At 38.5% G+C, this 22,131-nt stretch overlaps 4 protein-coding genes across 4 annotated transcripts; 2 read left to right on the top strand and 2 right to left on the bottom strand.

Moving 5' to 3' along the window:
- Positions 1 to 13: 13 nt before the first annotated feature.
- LOC134744996 (BLOC-3 complex member HPS1) lies at positions 14 to 12,229 on the bottom strand. The gene is made up of 12 exons (XM_063678953.1): positions 12,060 to 12,229; positions 10,335 to 10,481; positions 9,293 to 9,405; positions 8,420 to 8,629; positions 7,892 to 8,013; positions 7,277 to 7,430; positions 6,567 to 6,690; positions 6,082 to 6,238; positions 5,330 to 5,453; positions 3,407 to 3,554; positions 2,631 to 2,848; positions 14 to 1,755 (listed from the first exon to the last, which is right to left on the bottom strand). Exons 1-12 carry the CDS (start codon positions 12,153 to 12,155, stop codon positions 1,578 to 1,580), a joined length of 1,791 nt encoding a protein of 596 aa, XP_063535023.1. The 5' UTR covers positions 12,156 to 12,229; the 3' UTR covers positions 14 to 1,577.
- A 602-nt stretch (positions 12,230 to 12,831) lies between these two features.
- LOC134744685 (ATP synthase subunit s, mitochondrial) lies at positions 12,832 to 14,357 on the top strand. The gene is made up of 4 exons (XM_063678594.1): positions 12,832 to 13,052; positions 13,212 to 13,506; positions 13,654 to 13,917; positions 14,245 to 14,357. The coding sequence occupies exons 1-4, from the start codon at positions 13,029 to 13,031 to the stop codon at positions 14,277 to 14,279; spliced, it is 618 nt and encodes a 205-aa protein (XP_063534664.1). The 5' UTR covers positions 12,832 to 13,028; the 3' UTR covers positions 14,280 to 14,357.
- An 11-nt stretch (positions 14,358 to 14,368) lies between these two features.
- On the bottom strand, positions 14,369 to 16,420 carry LOC134744625 (dihydroorotate dehydrogenase (quinone), mitochondrial). Its single transcript, XM_063678506.1, has 5 exons — positions 16,288 to 16,420; positions 15,991 to 16,200; positions 15,314 to 15,708; positions 14,742 to 15,079; positions 14,369 to 14,580 (listed from the first exon to the last, which is right to left on the bottom strand). The coding sequence occupies exons 1-5, from the start codon at positions 16,312 to 16,314 to the stop codon at positions 14,369 to 14,371; spliced, it is 1,182 nt and encodes a 393-aa protein (XP_063534576.1). The 5' UTR covers positions 16,315 to 16,420.
- A 3,098-nt stretch (positions 16,421 to 19,518) lies between these two features.
- Positions 19,519 to 21,811, top strand: LOC134744682 (ras-related protein Rab-4B). Its single transcript, XM_063678589.1, has 4 exons — positions 19,519 to 19,685; positions 19,796 to 19,876; positions 20,033 to 20,365; positions 21,352 to 21,811. The coding sequence occupies exons 1-4, from the start codon at positions 19,670 to 19,672 to the stop codon at positions 21,567 to 21,569; spliced, it is 648 nt and encodes a 215-aa protein (XP_063534659.1). The 5' UTR covers positions 19,519 to 19,669; the 3' UTR covers positions 21,570 to 21,811.
- Positions 21,812 to 22,131: the final 320 nt, after the last annotated feature.

Here is a 22,131-nt window from a genome sequence, read left to right as displayed (position 1 = left end):
TAAAGCATAAAAACTAAAAACATTGGCAAGGAAAGGCAATGGAATGTTACTCAAACCTAATATCAGCATTATCAACCGTAGGACCAAACCTTATACATACAGAGTGATTTAGTTATGTCTGACAATACTCTGAGGGGTGAATATGTAGGTTATACTGAACAACAACTTTACTATAGGGCCAACCCCGAAATCCATGAAAATAAAATCTTCTGTTACATAGAAAACATTGACATATGATTCAGCGAAATGTATGAGACAACAGATTTTTTGCGTTTTCCGAACTGTTCCATAATCGCTGGGTCACATTGCTGGGTTGTTCAGTATGACCTTCTTATTCACCCTTCAAAGTATGGTCAGAAATAATAAAATCACTCTGTATATATGTGTTTCTTTGCTGTTCAGGTACTTAATTGTATAAATTACCAAATTCTTATATACTAGGGCCATCAAAATAACATTTGATAATGACAAACATGTTATAAAACTAAAATAAATTGTAATAAACACAAAAAATCTAATATAAATTCAATGTCATAATTAATATTAGGTTACTTTACAATTAACATGGTAATTAATTTCCCTACAATACTAAAGCAGTCACAATACTTATAATTACTACAGGTAGTATAGAAATAAATTCGGAAAAAAAAATCCAAGCAACATCAGAGGTAAAAAATAGTTAAAATTGTAAACAGTATTACTGTAATGAACTTTGGCACGTTTAGCCTCAATGTTTAATTAAGGAAATTATACATTTCTAATTATCACAGTGGCACCTCATTGTGGTAAACGACACATTTGACATGGTGAATCTCCTTGTTCTATTAAAGGTCGGGAACTCGCTGTCGAAAGCCCTATGACTTGTCTCAGCTTCAGCCAAGCGATAACAGGCTAGGTTACCCAAGTAAAATAGCAAATTAAAAAAAACCCTCAGATTTCAACGCAATGAGACCAAAAATATAGAAATCTATGAATATTTATCTAATTTATCTTAAATAATTGGGCAAGGGAAATATTCCTACATTATTTTGAACTTTATCTCTTTTTGATAAGGTTCAAACCTTATGAACAAACCGTCGCCCTTATAGTACCCATGGATCTAATAATGGGGAAGGCAACAGCCATTTTGTTTATCAATGGCATTATCGCATTCCATACAAAAATTGTACCATCGATGAGAGCGCCATTTACTATTGGATTTGACCGAAAGTCAAATTGCAAATACAATAAAACCAGCTTTAGAAGTTTCTAAGGGGTCACGTTGAAAGAGTCTCAAGCGGGAACGCGTATTAACCGTGATAAAATGTATGAAAACAAGCAGGGATCAGTGTAGAATGGTGTATTAGGCTTAGAACGCACTGCGGTTTTTTTCTTGCGGTTTCAGTATTTTAAGTGCGTGCGCTTATGAAGCATGCCGTACGTTACACTTTTTGCGGTACTGTAACCGCAAAAAATAATCGCAGTGCGTTCTCAGCCTTAGGTACGTGATCGTAGTACTAGGAGGGGTTCTTATACTGTAAATAGATATCGAATCGTCGAGAGCGCCATCTACGTTTATTTTTTCCCGGCCTTCTTTATTAAAGTAAGTCTGTAGCAGTCGCAGGGTTGTCAGTGAACAGTTCGTGCACCGTGTGCGCCAGCCGCCGCGCCTGCTGCACGGCCGTGGTCGCGGGCAGCAGCCCTAGGTGCACGCATATCAGTTCCTTGATGGTCACTCCTTGGGAATCGTTTGGAAAAGCGAGCTCCGCAAGTTGCCTGGAAAAAAAAATGTTAGGTTTATTTTAAACCCAAAATTATTAACGACGCAATTAGATTATTTTTTTTAAAATGGCGCTTTTATTACGCACTGTTTCCCGGTGTATGTCGCTTTTTGAGCGTTTCTTCTTTTGCCATTTTTTATGTGACCTTGTTTGCCACCTTTATGTTATTTCTATTCAGGATCGCGAGCCGTTTTCATCCTTATAGGAGAAAAAAAAGTGTCCCAAAATTTCCATACATTTTTTAAACATTCCTTTTTGTTACCGTCAAAAAGTATATGGGGAAATTGTAACACAATAGGAAACAAACTGGGACATTTTTTTATCGCATGAGGATCGAAAGAGCTCATGATTCTGAATAGAAATAACACAAAAGTGGCAAAAAAGGTCACGAAAAAATGGCAACAAAAGAAACGCTCTTTTTGTCCCTCGATAAAGGTATCATCGTTAAGTTAGGAGCGTCGTAGTAACCCTGAGGGGCTACCGCCATTATCGCCTACATCAAAGAATAGTTATCTGCCTCTATCGCTCTCGCACATTCGAGCTTATTAGGCCCTTCGTCTCAAAGACGAATGTCATGGGATCCGCACTAAATCGCCTTTTTGTTATTTGCTTGAAATTATAACAATTAGAAGCTAAAAGTTTCCATACAAATTTTTAAATGCTTCTAACTTTTACAATAATAAAAAATTTGAAAAAAAAAAACAAACGAAAGGGCATAGTGGTTGTTGCACGGTTGGTTGATACATCTTGTGTCAATATATTATTTTCAAAATTGTTAATATTCAGAGAGGAAAACGGGCACTAGGTTTGTGTGGAGAAGCGGCCGTCCCCTTTCCTCTTAAGAACATATAACCGTAACCGTAAGGTAACCTGTAGAAGGAGTTGAGGATGTCCCCCGGCGGCGGCAGCGCGCGCACGGCGGCGGGGTGCGGAGCGCGCGCGGGGCGGGTGGGGTAGGCGGGGCGGGCGGGCGCGGCGCGGCGCTCCCACCACAGCACCGAGCACGCGTGCAGCGCGCCGCGCCGCCATGTTGCCGCGCTGTAGCCCTCGCGCGTCAGCGCCAAGGACCGGGATATTATGTTGTGTACCTATGAGATCAAATAAGGTAATATATCAAAACACGAAACCTTTTAAGGTTCAAGCTGCAGAGTCCAATAGGGGTATTACTGTCGGGCGAGGAACCGGCCCGCGGTGCGGTCCACGTACACGAAGTGTATGAGCCCGGGAAACTCCTCCACATACTTGTGCAGCGTTAGGGAACTGTCACTACCGTCCGTCACATTACACATTAGTTACACTCACGGTGTGCGGCGACAGCATGTCCGCACAGTCCGCCATGTCGGGCGCGAGGAACCGGCCCGCAGTGCGGTCCACGTACACGAAGTGTATGAGCCCGGGGAACTCCTCCACATACTTGTGCAGCGTTAGGGAACTGTCACTACCGTCCGTCACATTACACATTAGTTACACTCACGGTGTGCGGCGACAGCATGTCCGCACAGTCCGCCATGTCGGGCGCGAGGAACCGGCCCGCAGTGCGGTCCACGTACATGAAGTGTATGAGCCCGGGGAACTCCTCCACATACTTGTGCAGCGTTAGGGAACTGTCACTACCGTCCGTCACATTACACATTAGTTACACTCACGGTGTGCGGCGACAGCATGTCCGCACAGTCCGCCATGTCGGGCGCGAGAAACCGGCCCGCGGTGCGGTCCACGTACACGAAGTGTATGAGCCCGGGGAACTCCTCCACATACTTGTGCAGCGTTAGGGAACTCGCGTCACTACCGCACGTGCACCCACATTACACATTAAGCGAAAATATTGATCAAACACACAGCTATATAATGTAAATTGTCTCGTGACATTCTAAAACAAAATAAGGAATAATTGTTTAAAAATGGGTTATACAGATGGCAAGTAATTACACAAATTTGACTACTTCTCTATTTTCTATCTACGTGAGGTATACATAAATTTATACAATAGTTTCAACACTGCCCGATTTTATACAACACAAAATTACAAGTAAAGTTTTCGAATGGCAACACCGTTCCTAATTAAGCGTCAATCGCATTAATATTGTTGGTTTTGTACTTTTTTTTAAAGATAACTTAAAAAAAAGGAAAAAACTTACTTTAAGTACTACTTATTTTTCGTATGTTCAACTATTTGGATATTTTTATAGAAACTAGTAACCTTATAGAAAGAAAAAAAACACTACAGTACCTATAAGTTAAATAATAATGTATAAGTAGCGTGATCACTACACCTTATAAGTAAATTCTTACTAAATTCAAGCTGTTGTTTGGAATGGGTATATACACTACTGGCACTAGCAAGTGAGTGTTTCTTTATGCGTGTATTCTACGGCATTAAGTGTAAATTTGGATTCAATCCAACTCTATGTTTAAAATCTGCTATGGGTCACGAAACAATTTCTGGTTGCAAAATAAAAAAGCATGCATTTTAAAACCATTCAAACACGTATCATAAATGAATGGGGATGCAGTTCTAATAAGCAACCATAAGGACCTACGTCGTGCTGTAGGAATAAGAAAGATATGGAAAGCAACATTATGATTGTTAGTGTCTTCATACAGGGGTATATGCACCCCTGCAACACACTAATACAAAATTCCAAGTCTTAAGGGTCCCCGGTAAGCTCGATCTCCATACAAACGTAGTTACGCTCTCATTTTAAAACGACTAGCTAGATTACTCTGAAACTTTGTACTTACAATAGGATAAGATATATCTATGTCTATAATTAGTTTATGTATCTTCAGATACCATAGTTAAAAAAATACAGCGAATTTAAGTTTTTCATACAAAACTTGTTTTTGCTCTATTTCGTTTGTTTTATAAACTGGAACCAAAGAAACTAATTACAGACAGTTTCATTACAATCCAACCCGTAGTTTTAAAATGAGAACGGAACTCCGTTTGTATGGGAAGGTAAAATTCGGCCGAGCTTGCCGGGGACTCTTAATATGGACAATAATGCACATACATGACTTTATATTGGTTCATAATATTTCAAAAGGCCAGGTCCAAGATCCCTCCAAAGAGTTCACATCAAACAATCTTAATAGATTTAAAGGAATTTGGACCTTCTATATATTAGCAAAGATAATTGATTGTAATAGAGAGGTAGTCTAAGAAAAAAAAAACGTGCGACTTAGTTTGTCATCAAAACAGATGGCGCTGTACTGCTCCATATATTTTGCGGTCACTGTCAAACGTCAACTTTTGACAATCAGAGTTAGCTATACAGCGCCATCTCGTTTACCTGTCAAATTCGAAGCACGAAATTGTCTTACATTTTACGCATCTTACTCAATCAATGTATCTGATATTAGTTAAGTTACGTACGATATTTAAATGGTAGCGCCAATGTTCGCGAGCAATCGTCAGCGGCGCGTCGTAGCACTGCTATTTAAATATGGAATATAACTACTCTACAGAAAGTTCAATTTCCTTTAACACGTCACAGACTCTGGCAGCTACAGAACGCCACAAAATTCAAATGCTTGTTCATGTAACATGCATAGATTAAAAAGGATATGATCCCATGCTGAAGTATCGCTGAGCTTTGATCTTGAGGAAGTCGACGTACGGCGCCATTGCTGTCTTCACTTCCTTGAGTGGAACCGCCAGGTTCAAGCTGGGTATATCTGGTTTTAGAAGCTCTGTAGGACAAGATAATTAAGCACAATAAGAACTATTTATTTACTTATTAAAACTTTACTGCACAAAAGAACATAATCTACAAGCGGCGAACTTAATGCCATGAGGTATTCTCTATCAGTCAACCTTAAGGCAAAGCAGAAAATACTGCAGGTGCTGCATTTGAAAATCAAAAGAAAAAATGATTATAAGAACTATACTTTAAAGATATGCCCGGGCTAGCTTTTTATTGTATTTTATTTATTACAAATTGACAGGGTTCCGTTTTTGCCATTTTAGCTACGGAACCCTTAAAATGCTTAAAAAGCTATGACGGTCTCCAATGCGGTGGGCATCGCAGTGGCCGTGGTCATGCAAGGTGATCGTGCAAGACTTGCGTAGTTCCAGCATCCGTTCGATAGATTTGCGTTCGATTTGTTTTAGCTATTCTGGCTATGTAACCCATAAAACGTAGTTTTACTTATGACAGTTTCTAGTGCGGTGTGCATCGCCGTGGCCGTGGTCTCTGGTGTGAGGGGACTAGCGGTCGTGCAAGACTTGCGCAGTTCCAGCATCTGCTCGTAAAGACTTGCGTTCGATATTTTTTAGACATTCTGGCTATGGATCCCATAAAACAGTAGTTAATTTTACCTATGACAGTTTCTAGTGCGGTGTGCATCGCCGTGGCAGTGGTCTCTGGTGTGAGGGGAGTGGTGGTCGTGCAAGACTTGCGCAGTTCCAGCATCCGGCTCGATAGACGCGCGCAGAGATTTGCGTTCGATTTGTTTTTGCGAAGGGCGTCGGTTGTCTGAAAATAATAATCGGGTAAGCACAGTCAAAGCCATACGCTTAATATAGGTACGCCTACGTAAAAAAACTGAACTAACTTATACGCACTTAAAAGTAAAATTCGTATTTACTGTGAATATACAAAAGTAACAGAGGCACATAGACGAAACTTTGATCTTCAAACTCCGTGGAAGCCCCCTAAAAGGACTAATATTAATGTTTAATTTAATTATATATTTTTTGTTATTTACCTTTCTAACTATAAAACTCCTGTTAGACACGAATATATTAAAATTATTTTAAACATGTTGAGCGTTTATTTAAAATAATTTTAATATGGTATTTACCTTTTTTAAAGCCGCTTCCAAGGTATCGAGTGTGCTGGGCAACAGCTCTAAATTCCTCTGCAACAGCAGTCTACGCAAGTTGGACAGGATTTGGGACGCCATGTTTACTGCTGTCCCCACCTCCCTATAATTTGTAGATATAACATTTTTATACAATCATCACCTGAGGCCCACCGCGAAAAACGAAATTTCTTACTCTGCCTCTCTAATATCGCTCGAAGATACAAGAGTTTTCGTCGCAACCCTCTGAACTACATCTTCATATCATCTGATAGATAGATAGAAAAACCATTCAGATGGAGCATATACTCGTAATACAAATCGCGGTCACCACACATAATTTAGTATATGGGAGCGCGACTGTCCACGTTTACGTTCTGTACTCAAATTAAAAAAATGTATCTACAAAAAACTGACTTCTACTGATGAACATGAGTTGTTATAGTATAACATGGCGTAGGTTACAACTCAGTAGTGCTGCATAAGTTGGCCGCAACTATAGTCTGTGCGGAAAAAGAAGACTCGTGAAATATAAGGGAACATTACATTCTATGACTTCTCTTCCCGCACAGACTCTATACGGTAACCGGGAAGATAAACCTTCCGCCGTTTCCAAAGACGTCAACTAACGCGCGCGGCTACAGCCCAATATCAACCTTCGTGCATCCTGCACAATAGGCGTGTTCAAGGGGACAATATAAACAGCCTACCTCATCTGCAAGTCCCGCAGCACGAGCAGCACGAGGCGCGGCGCCACGCGCGCCACGTGCAGCGAGTGCGGCGCGCACGGCGCGTGCGCGTGCGCGTGCGCGTGCGCCGCCCCCGCGCACAACTGCACCACTGCGCTGTTCTGCTCCGAGAGCCCTGCGCGGCAACACAATAGAGTTGTTGACAAATGTATAACTTTAGTTAAATAGATAGAAAATGAGCAATTTATATACATTGGAAACCTAAAAAATATAGTAATAATAAAAAAAATACAAGACCTGAGATCAAATTTTTTTTGTAAGTTCTAAAGAGGAAAAAAATAATGGTACCATTCGATTCCTTACATTTTATTAAAGTGTTTTTACAGTACATATGGTGCTACTTTCTCGCACTAGTGCGTAAAGAGCACTTTTCGTGCATATGTCGAAAGTTTAAAGGGCCATATGTACTGTAAACAACGTTGTACGATACACGTGCGAATAGGTAATTCGCTACTCGTGTCGATTTAAAACACTCCCTGCGGTCGTGTTTTAATTTATCGCCACTCGTTTCCAATTTCCTCCTTTCCGCACTTGTATCGTAAATAACTATTTTAATATCATAAAAATGTCACGTACAAGGTAGCCGGATCGTTACGTCATCATATTGACTCCCAGACTCTTCCCAGTACTCCTGCGCGGCGATGCATTGCATGCTAATGAGGATCAGGTCCGGCGGCGTCAGCTCTTCAGTGCCACGGCTGCCGGCAAATATTACTTATGGAAAAAAATTTGTTAAATCACCGGGTGTCGTAAGTGTTGTGTCGGAGTGACAACCCTAGTGTGTGTATTTTTATTATTATTCACAACGACGGGACTTAATCGCGTAAAATAAGTTTTAAATTTAACGTTCAAGTTAATAAACAAGACCAGGTGATCGAAAAATGGATCGCTTAATGCCCTTGTTGTACAATCTACTATTTATAATTAGTAATCGGTTTTTGGTCAAGCAAAACATCGTGAGGGAACTAGACTAATTGCAATAAGTCCTTGTGTCCTCTCTGGGTCATATGGTCAAACGGCAGTCACTTTCATAAAAATTAGGGCCTAGTGAATCGTAGGATCTAGTTCCAATTTGCTATCCATATCAGGATGTTAAAAACGTACCTTGAATACAACGCGAGCTGTTTGTCCCCCACAAAAAGCATCAGATGGTATTGGCCCTTTATTTGCTTTGAGGCACTCTTGAGCGCGTTCAACGCTGCCCCAGTGGCCCCTGACTCCCCTATGATACCAGTTGCTCCCGGTATGGAGTCCCCTTTGGTGCGGCTGTCAATTAACACGGAGAGCCAGTTGCGGTAGACCGGAGACTGGAGTCTAAGGATGAGGTATAATGGACAATTTTAATTTGGTATTTAATGATACACCACACCAATGGTTCTCAAGCTAACTATTACAAATCTCTTAACTATTTAGAGAAAATTTTACCAATTTTTGGCAATGAGATTTAACCATATATGCAATTTATGTTTATTTAATAATAATATAACAATCACTTTAGTTGCCAAGCGGACCCCAGGCTCCCATGGAGCCGTGGCAAAATGCCGGGACAACGCGAGAAAGATGATGAATATAACAATCACTTAAAGTGCAAAGAATTGTGCAACATGGGGCGTAAGTTAAATATTGCAAACGAGAGTATAGTTAAATCGCGATGGTTTGCCGGAGCGATTTATAGACTCGAGTTTGCAATATTATTACGCCCCGAGTTACACAATGTTTTTCATCACACTTGTGATAAAAATGAAGTATAAAGGCAAAAAACAATACTAGAAACTTCATAACTCCCTAGAGAAAACGCCTTTTCTATAGTTCCCGCTAAGCCTGTGTGCAGTTCCACATTTACTTAGCGTCTTAGCGAGTGTAATAAAATAATATTTAACTGGTTTTAACTTGAAATAAATAAACAGTGTGAACACATTCACTGGTGCATAAGGCAGGGATTAAAAAAAGGAAAATGAGCTCAGTCAAGAAACTTACAAATTAATATTTTGCCCACAGATGTGTTGTACAAAAGTCTTAAGGTCCAGCATTTCTCTTTGGGCATCATCCACTGACTGCTCACTAATAATGATGAAAATATGGTCCAACCACTGAAAAAAAAATCGCTTCCTTTAGCTAATGGTGGTCCCACACTGGCTGTTATAAAATGATACATAATATTGTGTGACAGGAACAACGTAATAAAACACTATCAATAATATCATGTTGTCCCTGTCACACGATGTTATTTAACAGCCAGAGTGGGACCACCATAAACGTGAAATTGGATCATTCATATAAATTATATTGCTACATTCTTCTTTCCCAACCAATTTCAAAAAAAGGGGGTTGCATAATGTGTCTTCTTTGCATTCAATACAATAATCCTTTCATAAAAACGGACGCTAATGACCTCCTAGCCTAGTCGGTAGAGACCCTGCCTGCACAGCAGAGGGTTATGGATGTTTTTATGTATTATAAGTATTTATATATAACTATAGTTGGTCAAACAAAATTGTCAGTAAATAAGAACAAAAAAAACTATACTCATCCTTTTCTTTTGGGTGCTAGTACTAGTGTAAGACAAAGATAGTATGATCGTCTATGTCCATGTTTGAAATGAGACAGTCCTTTGGCAAACTAGTAGGTATGTATTTATGTCTACTACCTACATCACGAGCCTTACTGAGCTTTCTGTGGGACTAGGTCCTGCTTTGTAAAATTATCCTTTATCCTCGTAAGGCCCACCATACAGTTTCCCTATTTTTTTTAATTTGAACCTTGTTGTATAGAAGATAAGGTTGACTTTAGTTTGTTTTAGAAAACAATGAAACAAAAGAAATGCTACTTAATTCAGCTAGTGTAAGGTTCAAATTAGATTGAAACAGAGTGTACATTGTAATGCACATTGGGCCTTACGAGGTTAATACATAATTTATTAATTAAAAAAAGACTAGGCCAGATTGCATATTGGCAAGATTTTCTTGATCTCATCTTATTGTATATTCTTATCTAGACTAAAGAGATATTAGTTAGTTACCTCATCAAATACGATTGTTGTGTCATCTTTGCATTGCATGGAAGAGTATGTGTTCCCAAACTGTGCAGCCATAACCCGCTGTGATGTAATTATGGGAGACAACAGTTGTGACACTTTGGAGCCATCTGTTAGGTCTAAGTCACTGTGCTAAAATGTACAAATACTTTTGATTGCTTATTTACACTTAATATTATAAATGCGAAAGTCTGTCTGTCTCGCTTAAACTGCTGAACCAATTTAGTTGAAATTTGGCATAGAGATAGTTTGAGTCCCGGGGAAGGACATAGGATAGTTTTTATTTCGGAAATCATCCCTAAAGAGAGTGAAAAGAAGGGTGAAATTGAGATATTTAATGTATTTCCTGATAATTGATGTAAAGCAATTAAGCTTATGCTCAAGAAAAAAAACCCTAACCACAGTATACTAAAGAGTACTACCGTCCTTAACACAACATTTATGTCAAATCGTTTGAAATACTTAGCATAACAAGACACAAGATCTATTACAACAAAAAAAAAAACAGCCAAGTGCGAGTCGGACTCGCGTTCCAAGGGTTCCGTACATTACACAATTTAAACAATGTAGGTATTTTTTTATGTGAAATGTATTTAAAAACCCAGAGACTCACGGTTGACTGCACATTTCTTATAGGTTTTCCGGTGATCTATAGGTAAAGATCTATTTTGTGTATTTTTTTCAAAATTTCTGATCCAGTAGTTTCGGAGATAAAGGGGGAATGGTCATTTTTTGCCTATTTTCTTGAATAACTTCTAAACTATTTATCTTAAAATTATAAAAAAAATATATTTGAGATTCTCACAACGAGCTCTTTCATTTGATATGTAACACGATATAGTTTGACAAACTTTATTTTTTAATTTTTTCATTTACCCCCCAAAAGTGTTTCAGATTAATTTGTTTACGTTACATGTCCATCTTTGGGTCACAATCTTACATATGTGTACCAAATTTAAACTTAATTGGTCCTTTTGTGGTACGGAACCCTAAAAATTATAACTTTGGTTTCTATGTATGTATGCACAACAGTGGCTAGCATAAACTAATTTAGCTGGAGGCAAAGTTGAATCTGCAAGGCCCCTTTCTTTCAATGTATATTCCCGATCTATTAAAAAGGGTTGGCTTTAGCTGGGCCCCCTTAAGTACAAGGCTGTGGGCAAGGGGCTGTTTTGCTGGATAGTTGGCTTCCCCACTAGTCATTCATATCAGATTAATATACACAACTTTGAAAACAAATTAAATTATTTTATTAAATATTTTGATGTGTTTTTTAACTAGGCACACTACTATATATGAATTATAAACTGAAATAGATGTCACATATTAAAGAAAAAGTGACGAAGCCGTCTAGTGGTGAAGGCCGGATTGCCCGGATTTGAACCGGCGTCTAGCAATCCGGGTGAACCCCTTGAACCCCTAGGCCAAGTTGGTGCAATGTTAAGACTACTAGCATTTGGTGATAGCATTGGAAACTTACAGGAGTTACAGGTAATATTCCAAAATAGATTCCATAATAAAAATATTGGTACCTACGACCCATTGCTAGCTGCAAATAAACCTTGCCAGAAATAAATAAAAATGAACGTATATGTGCACAATATTTTGCACGCAGTAAACAATATTTTTGAAAGCTACATACCTTACATCATGAGACGAACAATAGTTAACTAATTAGAACTAACTAAAAACTGGTTCGAATGTATCTACCTGTTCGCTCAGCGATTTCATCCGTTCTATGAATTCTTCGTCCCATTTTGAATACAACAAGTCGTTCACATTATCAAAAATTAATGTTGCTTTCATTTTTAATAATTTTCTAAATAAATTATTGATTCTTATCAACAAATTAATCTTAACAGTCTAAACACACAAGTTTCTAGTGATTGCAAAAGATGTCAATAAACAGTAAACACCCAGCACTAGACATATACCAGCTGTATTCTTCCGGTGATTTTTAAAATAAAATTACACCATAGATGGTAGGATCCTATAGATGTGTGTTATACGCGTGCGTCCGTGTTGCGTGAGGGACAGAAAATACGCAATGCTACAATCGACAATATGATTAGTCGAGTTTATTTGTTGCCCATTATAAACAGTATAAACCATAAGGGTCCTACACACTCGTGCGCGAATCGCGGCGCGTAGTCTGGAGCGCTGTACTAAATTTACGGTGGGGAACAAAAACTGAGACTGTGACAAGGATAAACAATAATAGCGCTTTCTCTGCTATTCCTACTGAATGATCATGCCTGATCCAGTTATATAGATTCATGAATTGCACGTATCCGTTCGTGTGATGCAGTAAGAACGTCAATGAAAAACCAGACAAACATCATATTAGCCAACTTAAAAACAAATTATATGAGCTGAGCGCCTTGGCATATTATACTACTCTTTGGCTTTGGCTCTCGCGTATGTTATTTGTGTTTGTTTTATCTGTGTTGTGTTTATACTGTTTATGCTCTCACGTCCTACGTCGTTTCAACTTTCAAACGAGGGTCTACCTACCCCGAAGAGCGATAGAGAAGCCGAAGACGGTTTCCGATGGTGCCGGTAGGCCCTCTGTTTTGGACTTTCATATTTTGACGTTTAACTATTCAATAAAATCGCATTACATCATCGCCAGTATTTTACTGTATCACATTTTCGAAGTTTACGTTATTCTCTGCTAAGATGTGGACTGTAGCCTCACGCTTCGTAAGTACAGCCAGTTCCCTAACATAAGTATCCACTTTTCTGTATGGCTCAACTACTATTTGGAAATACATAAAAACCACAACTACGCAGTTGAGAAATACATTTTCATGACCAAGGTAGCGTTTCAAATAAAACATCGAGTCTTCTTTTATTTCGCAGACATTACGATGCCCAACACTTACAGTGAAAGCAGCGCAAACCAATCAAGTCAGATGTTTCTGGGAATATGTTAATATGATGTTTAATAAACCAGACGCAGAGCGTATACAACAAGTTGGCCCTGACCGTGCGTGCGCTGAATGGGTACTGCGGAACGGGGGCACCGTCGAGTGGGTCGGAGGGCAGAAGCTTGCAGACTACAACTTGTTGCCAGCTAATGACCAACCAGTCCCAAGACTGGCAGTAATTGATGCTACAAATTCATCAATATCACATTATGGTTTCTCTCATTTAAGTATGTATTTTGCCAAACAATGAATCACTTTGCAAAATGCCATTAATTACATTGTCCTGAAAAAATATTTTGCAAGCGACTCACTAGGTCACTAGCAACTACAACTACTAATCTATATGCTCAATTGAAATTTTTTTTTTTTTTCAGTTGGGTGCATCAAACTGTATAAGATTATACTTCACAAAAGTTCATATATTGAGGACAGAGCATTGAAGGGTTTATCACATGGTAAAGACTCTTTAACTCACTTGCAAGTCTCAGATATAGCTGATGTCAGTGATGCTGGACTCAAGGATTTAAAAGATTGTCACAATCTACAAAATTTGGTGCTGTTTGATTTGAAAAATGTAAATGACTTGGAAGAGTGTAAACAGTACTTGGCATCACAGTTGCCTAACTGTAAAATACAAGGTAAATAAGATCATTTACTTGATTTAGGGCCAGATTTAGGGGAGGGCAACCGGGGCAACCGCCCCGGGCCTCCACAAAAGAGGGACAATAGACTTTGGAAAAATATTTTGGGACTAGGGGGGCCTCCACTCCTTTGTTGCCCCGGGGCCTCCACACCTCTAAATCTGGCCCTGATTTGATTTGTGTATTGACTTGTATTCTTAGAGGCTAAGTATCTCATAATGATAATGATATTTACAAAGGAAAATCTCAAATACAGTAAAACAAAGTTTTCTTAAATCATTATTTTTTATTATTTGTTTTACTCTCTGTCATTGATATTTACAGGAGCACCTGAGGTAACAAAAGAAAAGCCATCATAGATGGAATGTTTTACAGTGAAGTCAGGACTAAAAACCAATATTTTATTATAATGGACTAATAAATATTAAAATAAATCATACCACCTTTGTCATTTGACACCTTTACCTACTGCTTCATTGACATTCCTGTAGCCATCTTTGTGTAGGAGGTCAGCAAGCTCTTGTTTGATCTTATTGACTATGGGAGGTCCATGGTATATTAAAGCTGTGTAAATTTGCACTGCACTAGCACCTGCCAATATCTTCTCATATGCATCTTGGCCAGTGAAAATACCTCCTACACCTACTATTGGCACTTTACCTGAAAATATAAACAAAAACTGTTAATATCCTAAGATGATTCATCCAGAGTAAATATTATGTACCTAAATGTAATATGTTTACAACAAACTTGGGTTTTGGCCATTCTTAATGTTTGCAGAATGGTAGGTGATTGAAATTAAGCAACATGGACTAGCTAACCTCGAGTTAATTTATACATCTCTTTAATCATTTCTGTTGATTTGCTAGCCAATGGTTTTCCACTGAGACCACCTGGCTCTTGGGACACATCTTGGTGTACCAATTGTGGCCTGTCTATTGTTGTGTTAGAAATAATAAGTCCATCAACTTGACTTCCTTTCTTAGTGATAACTGCTGCTACATCCTTTTTATCTTGTTCTGTCAGATCTGGCGCCAACTTAAGCAAGAGGGGTATGTTTTTCTTGGGAAGCATTTCATTTCTTACTTTATTAACCTTGGTTAATAATTTTGAAAGTTCATCCTTTGCCTGTAGTGATCTTAAACCAGGTGTGTTTGGGCTGAAACAAAATAAATATTATGATTATGAAATATATAAACAGAGAAAAAGCACTAGGGTAAACTATATTTGTGAGGTGTACAACAAAGAGTATTGTATATTTGAAGAACATTATTTTTGCATGAATAAAAGCATAAAAGCATTTATCATGTATTCTAGCAACATGAATGTTAAGTTTAACACCTGTTCTATGTAAGTATTGGCAAATGATATACTTTTAGCTGTATTTTTATACCTGCTAACATTGATGACAAAATAGTCAGCCACATTCCAGAACTTCTGTATACCTAAACAGTAATCTTTTACAGGGTTATCAGACAGCTTGTTCATTCCTAGATTAATGCCGAGCAGTGTACTAGCCAACAATGACTTATCCAGATCTTTTATTTTATTATACACATTGTCATGGCCTTCACTATTGAATCCATATCGGTTAATGACTGCCTTGTCCTCTGGCAGACGAAAGACACGTGGCTTAGGATTCCCCGGTTGGGGGAGAGGAGTGACAGATCCTATTTCCACCATGCCAAAGCCAGCATTTTTCAGGCCTATTACAGCATCTCCATGCTTGTCGAAACCAGCAGCAATACCAATTGGGTTAGACAGTTTGTTGTTCAAAAATTCAGTTTTCTGTAAAGTAAATAAAAAATAATCAGTTATAACTGAAATATTCACATATATTATCAAAAGTAACCATAACCAAGCCCTTCAGTGTCCGAAGCTGGATATTATTATAATATGTATTTGATTTACAATCAAAATACTTGAATAAGGAAATCCTTCATTGGTCATCATTCATCAAACAGGTACTTGACATGTCTGGCTGTTTGTTAGAAAATCTGGGAAGTTTTGAATGCTTTAAGTAAGAAAGTTATAAAACTAAAGGAGGTAACTACTAAGGTAGTAACTTACTAAAACTTCTGAATCACTGTTACTTTGAGTTGGGAACAGACCATATTTAAAGCCAGATACTCCAATTGTGTGCGCCAATTCAGGGTTGAGAAGTTGACTTAGAGGTTGCAGCACACTCTCATAGTAACCATTGAAATCTTTCTTCATATAAATAAATTGGTAAGCCACAGAGCCTCCCAAAGTCAGGTAACATAATGACTTAATTTTCTTCTGTAAAAACCAGAAAGTAAATCATCTCGACATTCATATAAACACTACAAAGATGTATAGTATATAAACAGAATTAAATGTACTCACTCCCGCTTTATTCCTGGCGGAATTCATGTCTCATGAGAAACCTGGCTGGAATGTTTACAATTTTATTCTTAAGATAACTGAAGTAGTGTTGGAGAGGAAAACTTGCTCACATATGAGTTAAAACTATAGCCAGAATTTTGAATTAATAGTATCTTTTTCATAAAATTAATTGACAGATTTGACAAGACATGAAGACCAAAGAGCATATAATCACTACGTTCTATGAAGACAAGTGAAATGTATATAATAAACCTCCTAGTGAGTATTATATTCTTTGATATAAACAAATTGACGTTTCCCATAGACGTTTCCGGAGTTGGATTAGTGTAACAGACGGGTGTACCGGACCGCGACTTTGGTCCGTTCCGAGGCCTGTTTGATCGTGTGTAATGTGGTCCGCCGGCTTACGTTCGCGTGCGAGCCACGAGGTGCGAGTGTAAACGATGCGCTAGTGGCTCGGGTAGCGCTCGCGTGGAGGAGCTCTTTTTTGGGCACGAGTCAAAGGGGCGCGCGCTTGCTGTTTATAGTTGGTCAAGCAAATCTTGAAATGAAATGAAATGAAATGAAATGAAATATTTATTGTCAGACCACAGGTAGAAATATAAAAGATGTTAATGGTGATAATTTAAGTCCTTTTCCGCAGTCTACCGTATTTACGGTGTACAATATTTAGTGTCATGCACAACATGCAGGCAAGTTATTTACACTATTTACATATGTCACAGTATTTCATACAATAATGTCCCCAGTTTTGTGTCACTTTATTACGCTATATCGGAATATGTCAAGTATGTCATGTATTATTACATCATTAATTATTATTATTTTATAATTTACCATTGTTGTTTAAAAAGTCAAGTGGGGAATAAAACATTTTGCTCAACAACCATTCATTAAGTGCCTTTTTAAATTTAGTATTGTCAAGGTTTTTAAATACATCCGGAATATTGTTATAAATCTTGATTGACATTGAAAAAATGCTATTTTTGTAAAAGACCGATTTAGTTTGATGCGTATTTACGAGTTTGTACTCGTTTCTCAAGTTACGATGGAATTTATCGTTCCTTGGATATAAATTAAGGTTTTTTTTACAAACATAGCAACTTCTTTAACATATAAACAAGGCAGTGGTAAAATCTTATATTTATGAAAGAGAGGCCTACAGGAGTCTCTCTGAGATGCACCCGCACAGCGCTCTTACACATCGTTTCTGCATCTTAAAATCTTGTCAGTAAATAAGAACAAAAAAAACTATACTTATCCTTTTCTTTTGGGTGCTAGTACTAGTGTAAGACAAAGATAGTATGATTCTCTCTGTCTATGTTTGAAATAAGACAGTCCTTTGACAAACTATACATTCGCGTGATTCGCGTCCGGCTGTCATTCGGTTACAAACCTTATACCGTGCCGTTTGTGATTAAAATTGATTAGCTCGACGAGCTTACCAGCCGTGGCCGAGACACGAGATGAGCCACGAGGCGAGAGTGTAATCGTTAGCTCGACAAGCTCCAGGCGAGACACGAGACGAGCCGCGAATGTAAATCTAGTAGAGTTAGACCAAGGGATGTCTGCAACGATTTTGATAACGCACGCAGTGCAAGTGTTAATACGTCATAATTGCATAAAAGTGACATTTAAAATAACACTTGCACTGCGTGTGCTATCAAAATCGTTGCAGACTTATCTTGGTTTAACTCTATTAATGAAGCAGCCATAAGTAAGAGCGAGAAAGAGATCTATATTTCTTGCTCTCACTTATGGGTTGGGCGCACCAAGGTCGCGGTGCGGTGCGTTAGTGTGTTACGGATTTAAAGCTCTATACGAAGCTCGCTCCACACTCGTGCGCGAATCGCGAGTGTGGCGAGCGGGCGTCGTAGATCTGCGAAATCGTCACCACACTAGCGTTCGCGGCTCAGAATAATAACTAATTATTCTGAGGTTCCCGGCTTCGCGCCGTGATTCGCACATGGGTGTGGAGGGCCCGAAGAAGATCCCTCGGCCTCGGCCACACACGCAGCAGGTGCATGCTCCCATTGCTCATTGCGCAGCAATAACCATACACACGATCGAACAGTCGCAGTCCGGTACGTCCGTCTATACACAGTGTTGCCAACTTGGCATAAATTGTACCGGATCTGGCATAATTTCACACCCTTTGGCATCGAAATTTTCCATTTGGCATATGGCATAATTTTTAGCACAATTTAGTGAATGAAGTGAATTGTGTCCCTAAGCCAAGTTTGAAACCTACTTACGATACGAGAAATAGGGAATATTACGCGAAACTCTGCGTAGGTGGCGCCAGTACCACAATATGAGGGTCTATCGCGAAACAAGGAAATCGAAATTTCGTTATCTAAAATCTCTGTCACTCTTGCATATTTGAACGATAAAAAGGCTGAGCGAAATTTCGGATTCGTGTTTCCCGGTATGTATAAGTTTTGGTATGTAAGGTTTACAGTATGTATAAGTTACTCTATGGTTTGCTATAAAGGCTAGTGCTGCACTCTGGTGACAGAACATTGCAGTAATATCCCCTATTATAACGTAACAGACTACCGCACTCGTCGTCTGTACGTGGGTGCAGACTGACAGACCTTAACCACCTGGCTTTTGTATTTTTGTGTAGACACAGTCAGAAATTTGCTTAAAACGGTGAAATATTTTTATTATGTTGTAGTTGTAGTTTTCGACGAGAAAATACATTTGTCACTTTGATAAGACATTAAATTATAATACACAACTACATAGTGAAACCGGCAAGACAATGTCCTTGCGTTACCAATTAAATTGTCAATCTAATCAGATTGTGCGTAAAAACTCACTAATCTGTTTTGTGTTATCTATGGTATGGTAATGCATCGACAGCTATAGTGTGGAGAGTCACTACAAACGTCACATTTCAAAGGCCACTCCACACTCGTACGCGAAACGCGGCACGAAGCCGCGATTCGCGCACGAGTGTGGACGGAGCTAAAGAAATTTGGCATTAGCTAACCAAATTGGGGCAAAGTTAGCTTGGTTTGATTTTGTGGAAGATCCTCATTTTTTAGTTACGTACCAATATATTGTATATCATTTTTTTAACACATTCCAAAATTATTTAGCATAATTCTGGCATAATTCAGACATAAGCCTAGCGTTTTTTCAAATTCCGAGTTGGCAACACTGTCTGTACATGGCTTTTACTTACTTATCTGTGGTATATACTATGTCTATGGTGATATGTATTTTTATTAAAAAAAAGTGACATTGAAGAAAACTCCGGAAATGAGACATCTTGTGTTTTGATTGTGTTTATATATAAAATTTTTGTGTTTCTTTATTCTATCATCAGAACATCTAATAAAATTAAGGCCAGTTGGGATTATACACTTACATCATGTCCGAATCCTATGGTATGATATAGAAACATTTGCTTTATCGAATCTATTGGGTTTCCCAAATTTCCATGAACCATGAATTTTTCAGCACTTAACGTCTAACACTGTATCTTTTCGTTTTACAGAATACTTGTTCAAATTCCTCGTTATTGGAAGTGCGGGTACAGGAAAGTCGAGCCTCCTTAATAACTTTATTGGCAACAAATGTAAGTACTAAAGTCTTTTGTTATTCATCCGTAAAATTGATTAGTATGTTTTTAAACGGTCTTATTTACTTAAGACAATTATTTAAATCGTTGCTTCACTTGCTATCTTTCATCTCTTTCGGTGGTATTTATACAAATAACTTTTTTCGATTGTAGTCAAAGAAGATAGGTGTCATACTATCGGAGTAGAATTTGGATCTAAAATTGTGAATATAGGAGGTAAATCTACCAAATTACAAATTTGGGATACTGCGGGGCAAGAGAGGTTTCGTTCTGTGACACGGTCATACTACAGAGGGGCTGCTGGTGCTCTATTGGTATATGACATCACATCCCGGGACTCGTTCAATGCTCTATGTAACTGGTTGAGAGACGCGCGAACTCTCGCTAGCCCCAACATTGTCATATTACTTGTTGGAAATAAGAAAGATTTGGAAGACTCCAGAGAAGTTACATTTACGGAAGCTAGTCAATTTGCTCAGGAAAATGGTGAGTAATAGTTTTATTTAGCTTTAGGCACGATGATACTCATGTATGTGAAGTAATTATTGTGATATACTTGCTGAAAAAAGAACTGGCGACTGAGATCATAAATAATCATAATGCTATCTCCTTTACCCTTGTTAAGACCAACCAAGAGTGAAAGAGATTGCTCTATGACCAGACTCGCCACTTAGTTTTGTGGATAGTATAGTATTGGGACAGTACAAAGTTACTAATGACAGTAGAACATTGAATATGGCATTCATACTAATATGATTTTCATACAAATTAACACATTCATTGCTTTGGAAATGCGTCACAAAGTGGAAATACTAAAAACTTGCAAAATAAAAGTAACAGGATATTTGTGTCGTTTTCAATCAAAAGGTACCACATTGTAGCTTGCCATAAGGACCCTCTGACAGGTTATCCGTATAAAGATACAATCCAATTTCGTCCTTATGGTAAGCAACAATATGGTACCTTTTGATTGAAAACAATCCATTTAATTATGAAACTTGGCAAAATAATACTGTGTTGATCGTTATGTGGCTTCGTCAACCGCCTAGCGGGCACCTAGAGATATTGCTTGAGGGTTGGTTTTTGGAGAACTGTAAAAAAATATTTCTGGTAGTGAATGTGTTCAGTGCAAATTTCGTAATCTAATCAAATACATTTTGTCATAGGATTATTTAAGATTAAGAAAGTTAATTATAATCAGATTAGTACTAATTGTTTCTGGCCATGACACTAGACTAGACACTAGACATAGTAGACTGAATTAAAATATAAAATTTGAATATAGGTGTAGTTTAAATTTTTGCTAATTATGAATTATGATAATTTAGACAAGTTCATTCAGAATCCTACTTTTTTCACAGCAAACTGTGTCTAATTTTTATTATTTGGCACATTTTAGATTTGTGAATGAACATGTCCATAGATATTTTATTTTGCCATAAATTCATCAATATCTATATTTTAAATTTCAGAATTGGTGTTTCTTGAGACCAGTGCTAAGACAGGTGAAAATGTAGAGGAGGCTTTCTTGAAATGCTCTAAAACTATCCTAGCCAAGATTGAAGCTGGTGAGTTGGATCCAGAAAGAATAGGTTCTGGTATACAGTATGGTACTGGAGCATCCAAGCGACTGACGGCACCAAGGAGCAAACCTGCACGGACACCTTCAGAATGTGCCTGTCGTGTATAAAATTATTATTTATTTCTAAGGCAAATTTACATTAGGCCCGATATACACTAAACTTGTAAGTTTTACTTGTGTAAGTCGGGACAAAGCTATTTGTTCTCTCTCTCTCTTTAGCCTTTTTCTACCCTTTGGGTGTAGGCCTCCTTCATTGTGCGCCATTCGTCGCGGTTCTGTGCGACTTGGAGCCACTGTTTCCCCGCAGTCTTCTTAATGTCGTCGTCCCAACGCATCTGGGGGTCTACTTTGAGGACGCTCTTCCCCCCATGGTCGCCACTCGAGTAGTCGTTTGCTCCACGAATCGGTCTTCCGTGCTATATGACCAGCCCATTCCCACTTCAAATTGGCTACGCGTTTTATAACATCATTGACTTTGCTCTGTTGTCTCAGCCATTCATTTGTTTTACGGTCTCTCAATGTGATCCCCACCAATTTTCTCTCTAACGCCCGCTGGGCAACGCTCAATTTACGTAGTATGTCTTTGGTGAAAACCCAGGTTTCAGCTCCATAAGTGAGAACAGGCAGGATACATTGGTCAAATATGCGTGCTTTTTGTTCGGCCTTAAGG

The sequence above is a fragment of the Cydia strobilella genome, chromosome 10 (genome assembly GCF_947568885.1).
Source record: "Cydia strobilella chromosome 10, ilCydStro3.1, whole genome shotgun sequence".
NCBI classification, from domain to species: domain Eukaryota; kingdom Metazoa; phylum Arthropoda; class Insecta; order Lepidoptera; family Tortricidae; genus Cydia; species Cydia strobilella.
Note: the sequence above shows the minus strand (reverse complement) of the source record. Positions and strands in the feature narration are given on the sequence as shown.

Excerpts from the sequence above, each read along its gene's own strand:
- LOC134744996 (XM_063678953.1), bottom strand. The coding sequence starts at position 12,155 with ATGAAAGCAACATTAATTTTTGATAATGTGAACGACTTGTTGTATTCA. Across the intron at positions 10,482-12,059 it reads TGAAATCGCTGAGCGAACAG|CACAGTGACTTAGACCTAAC; the intron begins GTAGATACATTC and ends TGTACATTTTAG. Across the intron at positions 8,014-8,419 it reads CAGCTCGCGTTGTATTCAAG|CCGTGGCACTGAAGAGCTGA; the intron begins GTACGTTTTTAA and ends ATTTGCCGGCAG.
- LOC134744685 (XM_063678594.1), top strand. The coding sequence starts at position 13,029 with ATGTGGACTGTAGCCTCACGCTTC. Across the intron at positions 13,053-13,211 it reads GGACTGTAGCCTCACGCTTC|ACATTACGATGCCCAACACT; the intron begins GTAAGTACAGCC and ends TTTATTTCGCAG. Across the intron at positions 13,918-14,244 it reads GCCTAACTGTAAAATACAAG|GAGCACCTGAGGTAACAAAA; the intron begins GTAAATAAGATC and ends TGATATTTACAG.
- LOC134744625 (XM_063678506.1), bottom strand. The coding sequence starts at position 16,314 with ATGAATTCCGCCAGGAATAAAGCGGGA. Across the intron at positions 15,080-15,313 it reads TTTGTCATCAATGTTAGCAG|CCCAAACACACCTGGTTTAA; the intron begins GTATAAAAATAC and ends ATTTTGTTTCAG. Across the intron at positions 14,581-14,741 it reads GATGTATAAATTAACTCGAG|GTAAAGTGCCAATAGTAGGT; the intron begins GTTAGCTAGTCC and ends TTATATTTTCAG.
- LOC134744682 (XM_063678589.1), top strand. Across the intron at positions 19,877-20,032 it reads TAACTTTATTGGCAACAAAT|TCAAAGAAGATAGGTGTCAT; the intron begins GTAAGTACTAAA and ends TTTCGATTGTAG. Across the intron at positions 20,366-21,351 it reads TCAATTTGCTCAGGAAAATG|AATTGGTGTTTCTTGAGACC; the intron begins GTGAGTAATAGT and ends TTTAAATTTCAG.